The sequence below is a fragment of the Cynoglossus semilaevis genome, chromosome 1, assembly GCF_000523025.1.
Source record: "Cynoglossus semilaevis isolate Cse_v1.0 chromosome 1, Cse_v1.0, whole genome shotgun sequence".
NCBI lineage: Eukaryota > Metazoa > Chordata > Actinopteri > Pleuronectiformes > Cynoglossidae > Cynoglossus > Cynoglossus semilaevis.
In genome coordinates this window covers 28236817-28242437 of record NC_024307.1, presented here as the reverse complement: position 1 = coordinate 28242437, position 5621 = coordinate 28236817, and the positions used below count along the sequence as shown (strand labels likewise).

The following is a 5621-nucleotide window of genomic DNA, read 5'->3' as shown; positions in this document are numbered from 1 at the left end:
GTCCACGGTTCCACACCAATGACACAGACATGCTGTAAAGCACCACTCACCATGCATCAATAAAACTAAAGATTTTATACTCTATACAACAGGTAGAATAATATAATTATTATTTATATTACTTTTACTTTGCCAGGTTACAGTTAAACTTAAAAAAATCAGACATAAATGTAGGATAAAAAAGGCTATAACAAGAAACAAATCAAATTTGGTCAAATATTTTCTAGTATTTCACCCTTTACTAGTTCAAGTTACCAGTTATTGAGAATAAATTAACAAGCAAAATGCTAAGCAAACATTTATTAAAGACAACTACGTTCATTACCTGAGTGAGTGTCAAGCAAGAGTGTCAGGTATGTCTCCAAATCTCCTTTAAGAATGTCTGAAGTTTTTTTTAATCATGAGCATCATTTGAACGACACGACTTTCTGGTTTGATGACCTCTTCTATTGAGGACAAAGTGAAACATTATCTGAGGGTGTCATCAGACTAACCAAGACACATACTTCCCTGTGTTTTATAATAACTGTGGGAGTGTTTAACAGGAAAAAAGGCCATTTGACAGAAATAACTTTGTCCCATCTCACAAATTAAAGTGTATTGATCTGTCATTAAAAGGCAGTTTGAAAGTATCCCAGGAATCACCTATAGTTAGCCACAAAGATGCAAAAAGGTTGAAGGTCAAATCACCAGGATTATAAAATAATTTTCAATAAACAGTTAATTAGAAGTAGTAATTAAAAATGGCTCCAAATAAAAAAAAAGGGAAAACTTTGAAAACAAAGGGTTAGTCCAGGCGTGGACAAACTTTTCGACTCTTGGGCCACAATTGGTCATAAGATTTGACAGAGGGGCCAGATCAGGAGCAGATAGGTGGCAGGTTTAGAAGTCATGCAAAAGAGCTAAAATGTTTTTAGCCTTTTCTACGTCATCTGTTGGGGAAATGCAGGCTCTACAGGGAAAAGGCAGAAATACAATACTAATATAAATTAATAACACAATTTGGAGAACTTTGGTAGGCTGAATTAAAAGGCCAAATGGGCCACATTCGCCTCCCGGGGCCGTAGTTTGCCCATACCTAGATTAGCTGGACATACAGTATACGGTATATATGTCAGTGGACAGCTTGACGGGTTAACATGAAAAAAAAAAACATTTGGCAAAAAAGTGAAAAAAATAACTGGATAAACAGAAGGGTTTACATAGCAACACCTCGACAGGGACAGTGACATTTTACACAAACATAAAAATCATCAAATAGAAAAGCAGCAAGCAGCATACTAGCTAAATGAAAGCTGTAGTTGTTTACCCTATAAAGCTGTCCCCCATCTGTGTGGGATCACAGTCATCCAGATCAGTTTACACTAAGAAGTTCAGGAGTGTGTCAGCAGACAAGGTTTGTTTCTGGAAATGTTATACATCACATCCAGGTTGCTTCATCAGTTGTAAAGCAGAACTGAAGAAGTCTTATATTTGATCAGTAGTCATTCCATTATGCTGGCAGTAACAGTCATAATACAGTAGCTAGAAGCAGGCTATAACCATTAAAGTCGGCCTTTCAAAGATTTAAAATCTAAAACATCTTTGGTTCCCAGTAGGACCAAACTCCACTGTTTGAACATCAGTGGCAGGGACAGGGGCCTGCAGTCTGGTAAAAGAAGAGGGTTCACTGGTGAACCAGAGCTGGAGGTCTGGGGAGGATTTACTGCTGAACACGAGGAGAACATTAGTTCCTTTACTGGTTAAATTCAGGGTGATGGACAAAATGGAAACTGAATTGAAAAGAAGGTGAAACCTAAGGTAGATTCCTTGTTCTTGTTAATCAGTCATAAGACTGGCTGGGCAACACGTAAGGGAAACAAAAACGATTCTTGGCAGGACATAATGACAGAAAATTGAACCCTGTGTCACAGTCAGGTATGTGTTGCCTGGGTACAGATCAAGTTTATCTACTTTGTACTTCAAAGTTTATGGTTGTTTGTTTTCACAGAGTCAAGAGACTTTGCATTTTGAGTAAATAATCAGTTATACACAACAGGTGTATAACAGGTGTATAACAGGTGAGTATTCACTGATCACCCGCATTTGTGAATATTATCATTAGCAATTGAATCTAAAAATCATTGCTTTCTTCATCCTATGTCTCAGATATCAACTGTAAATTAGACATCTACATTTGCTGTTGCTGCTCATCTGCACATACAGTCATTGATCATCTGTAAAACTGCACAGACATCAATAGTTTGTATCTGCAGTAATGTATCATTTGTATGTACTGTACTGTGCAGTTGATAATCTGTTACCTTTGTTCAAGAAATAACATATGTAGTGCATATGCAGTCATTTCTAATGTGTGTATACATGAATTGGCCATTTGCATATACAGTCATTGATCATCTGTATATACAGTCATTGATCATCTGTATAAAACAGTCATTGATCATCTGTATAAAACAGTCATTGATCATCTGTATAAAACAGTCATTGATCATCTGTATATAACAGTCATTGATCATCTGTATATAACAGTCATTGATCATCTGTATATAACAGGAATTGATCATCTGTATATAACAGTCATTGATCATCTGTATATAACAGGAATTGATCATCTGTATATAACAGTCATTGATCATCTGTATATAACAGGAATTGATCATCTGTATATAACAGGAATTGATCATCTGTATATAACAGGAATTGATCATCTGTATATAACAGTCATTGATCATCTGTATATAACAGTCATTGATCATCTGTATATAACAGTCATTGATCATCTGTATATAACAGTCATTGATCATCTGTATATAACAGGAATTGATCATCTGTATATAACAGTCATTGATCATCTGTATATAACAGTCATTGATCATCTGTATATAACAGGAATTGATCATCTGTATATAACAGTCATTGATCATCTGTATATAACAGTCATTGATCATCTGTATATAACAGTCATTGATCATCTGTATATAACAGGAATTGATCATCTGTATATAACAGTCATTGATCATCTGTATATAACAGTCATTGATCATCTGTATATAACAGGAATTGATCATCTGTATATAACAGTCATTGATCATCTGTATATAACAGTCATTGATCATCTGTATATAACAGTCATTGATCATCTGTATATAACAGTCATTGATCATCTGTATATAACAGGAATTGATCATCTGTATATAACAGGAATTGATCATCTGTATATAACAGTCATTGATCATCTGTATATAACAGTCATTGATCATCTGTATATAACAGTCATTGATCATCTGTATATAACAGTCATTGATCATCTGTATATAACAGTCATTGATCATCTGTATATAACAGGAATTGATCATCTGTATATAACAGTCATTGATCATCTGTATATAACAGGAATTGATCATCTGTATTTGACACACTTTCCTGTGTGTCAAACTGTGACTGACAACTTAGTCTTGGATTTGGTTAAACCAAAACTACAGACGACCATCAGACCAGCGGCTGCTATAACCAAACCCAGAGAAAAGATGAGGCCCAGTCTCTTCCGGAGCCAAGGATCTGGTTCCAAAGGTAGTTTTTTGGGTTTAACGTCCCTCTCAGCTTCTGCAGAGAAATGGTCAAAACCCTGAATAAACAAATTACAGCAGACATTCCTGTGGACTTTTGCTGAGTCAACTCACCACTGACGACGAGTTCGCATTCTTTAGAACTGCTGCCATAATTTGTCCAAACGCTACACACGTACCAACCAGCGTCTTCAGTCCTGAGTCTGGACAGGTGAAGCCTGATCCGTCCTTCACCAAGAACGTCTTTGTCACAGTGGACTCGTCCTGAGAACTGCTGCCCCTGAGACTCTGGGATCTCCATACTCTCATGTAGCTGATAGAGGATGGCACCTTTATGATGTGTGATCAGTTTACAGAGGACGTAAAGGGGATTGGAGGAGGTGTTGGTGCTGGTAGTGAATGTCCATTCCAAAGTGACGTTGTCATTCTCCTTCTCCTGGTAGGAGCTCTGAGACACGCTCACTTCAAATGTGCGGGGATCTGTTGAGAATGCAGAAGGTCAGAAGAGACAGATGGACATTTTGTACCAATGACAACACTATCAACCAAAAAAGTGAAAATGTGAACTTACCACATAAAGAAGAGTGTTGTGAGAAGATCAGAATGAAGAGCTGCAGGAGCCAAGAGATCATCCCTCTGTTAGAGCCAGAATTCAGATGAGTCCAATTCACTACAAGAAATTCAACAACGTGGTTATTCCAACAGATCTGACCAACGTATCATAAAAACCTTTACAACTTCACACCAAGCCCCACTGTGAAAATGTCTGATTTCAGTGTAGAGATGAAGGAGTCTATAAGCTGGTGGGGGCAGCAGTGGATAAACCAGGGGAGGGTTAGCAAACTTTTGGTCCTAAAATTTGACAGGGAGGCCGGGTCAGGAGCAGATAGATGCAGTGTGGATGTGAACTAAGAAAAATGACATGCATAAAGGCTAAAATGCTAAAATACTTTTAGCCTTCTCTACACCATCTATAGGGAAAACAAGGGCATTGCAGGGAAAAGGCAGAAATATAATCACAGTACAAACCAGTTATATAATTTGGACAAATTTGGCAGGCCAGATTACAAAGCTGAACGGTCCACATTCCGCCCCTGGGGCCTTAGTTTGCCCAGGCCTGGGACGAACACTACAGTTACAAACCAACTAAAGGAGCTTAAATGACACACTTTTAGTTAACTTTGATATTGGGTGATTCATAGGTTTTATGCAGTAAAATGGATTCTAGGAAAAGTCTATGCTACACATTTTTATTTGCTACAGATTAGCATTCATAATCAGACTGTGGCTTAAGTATACACAACTCTTTATGAGCTGGAAATTTGGATTTCCAGATCAAAAAAGTTCAAAACAGAACCAAAAATAGTTGCTTTGATATTGTGAGGAGTTAAATAAATAAAGTCAGTCAATTTAGGAACAAGAGTTTTCATGTCTTACCTGGTGTTGCATTTATGTCGCAGTTGGAAAAACACATTTTCCCTTTCGGAGACATGTCAGACCATGCTCCAGCTCCACCTACTTATTCTGTTCAACCAATACAATACAGGATCCATGAATAATGATTTAGTTGGAGGTTGGACTTCAGGTACATTCTTTTGTTTACATTCCAAAGGTCGACAAATGTCTTCAGGTTTAGGTACATGTACAGGCCACCAGGTGTCAGTGATCCTCAACATTATTTACATTATCTGTGACGTGGATCAATAATGTTTGTAATTGTGGGCAAGAATTGACAAAGAACAAGATTATACACAATTAAACACAATCTAAAATAGTTTTCCTGCAGTGGTTGACTCGCCATTGACTGCCCGGCCAACCTCTTCACCTACCACTTGGTGGTGTCAGAGAGTTTTGCCCCGATGGGATGCATCAGCTACATACTCGTCCAAGCCCAGGGGTAGATACAGGGTCGACCCCTCAAAAACGATAACAGTTCCCACCATAGCGGCTTCTTCAGGTCTGTGGGCTCTGAGCCTCCTTGTGTCTGACAGCATGTCTGTGGCTGCTCATAACGACTGTGGGATGATAAATGTTCTGGTTCTTTCTCTGCTCTTT

General features: G+C 37.9%; 1 protein-coding gene across 1 annotated transcript; it reads right to left on the bottom strand.

Moving 5' to 3' along the window:
* Nucleotides 1–3266: 3266 nt before the first annotated feature.
* LOC103389241 (uncharacterized) lies at nt 3267–5100 on the bottom strand. Its single transcript, XM_008324574.2, has 4 exons — nt 5004–5100; nt 4138–4236; nt 3681–4046; nt 3267–3603 (listed from the first exon to the last, which is right to left on the bottom strand). Exons 1-4 carry the CDS (start codon nt 5056–5058, stop codon nt 3431–3433), a joined length of 693 nt encoding a protein of 230 aa, XP_008322796.1. The 5' UTR covers nt 5059–5100; the 3' UTR covers nt 3267–3430.
* Between the last annotated feature and the right edge of the window lie 521 nt (nt 5101–5621).

What these genes read in the sequence shown, in the direction of transcription:
- LOC103389241 (XM_008324574.2), bottom strand. Translation starts at nt 5,058, where the DNA reads ATGTCTCCGAAAGGGAAAATGTGTTTTTCCAACTGCGACATAAATGCA. An exon ending in CGACATAAATGCAACACCAG is followed by an intron (nt 4,237 to 5,003) that starts GTAAGACATGAA and finishes AATTTCTTGTAG; the next exon opens with TGAATTGGACTCATCTGAAT. An exon ending in ATGCGAACTCGTCGTCAGTG is followed by an intron (nt 3,604 to 3,680) that starts GTGAGTTGACTC and finishes ATTTCTCTGCAG; the next exon opens with AAGCTGAGAGGGACGTTAAA.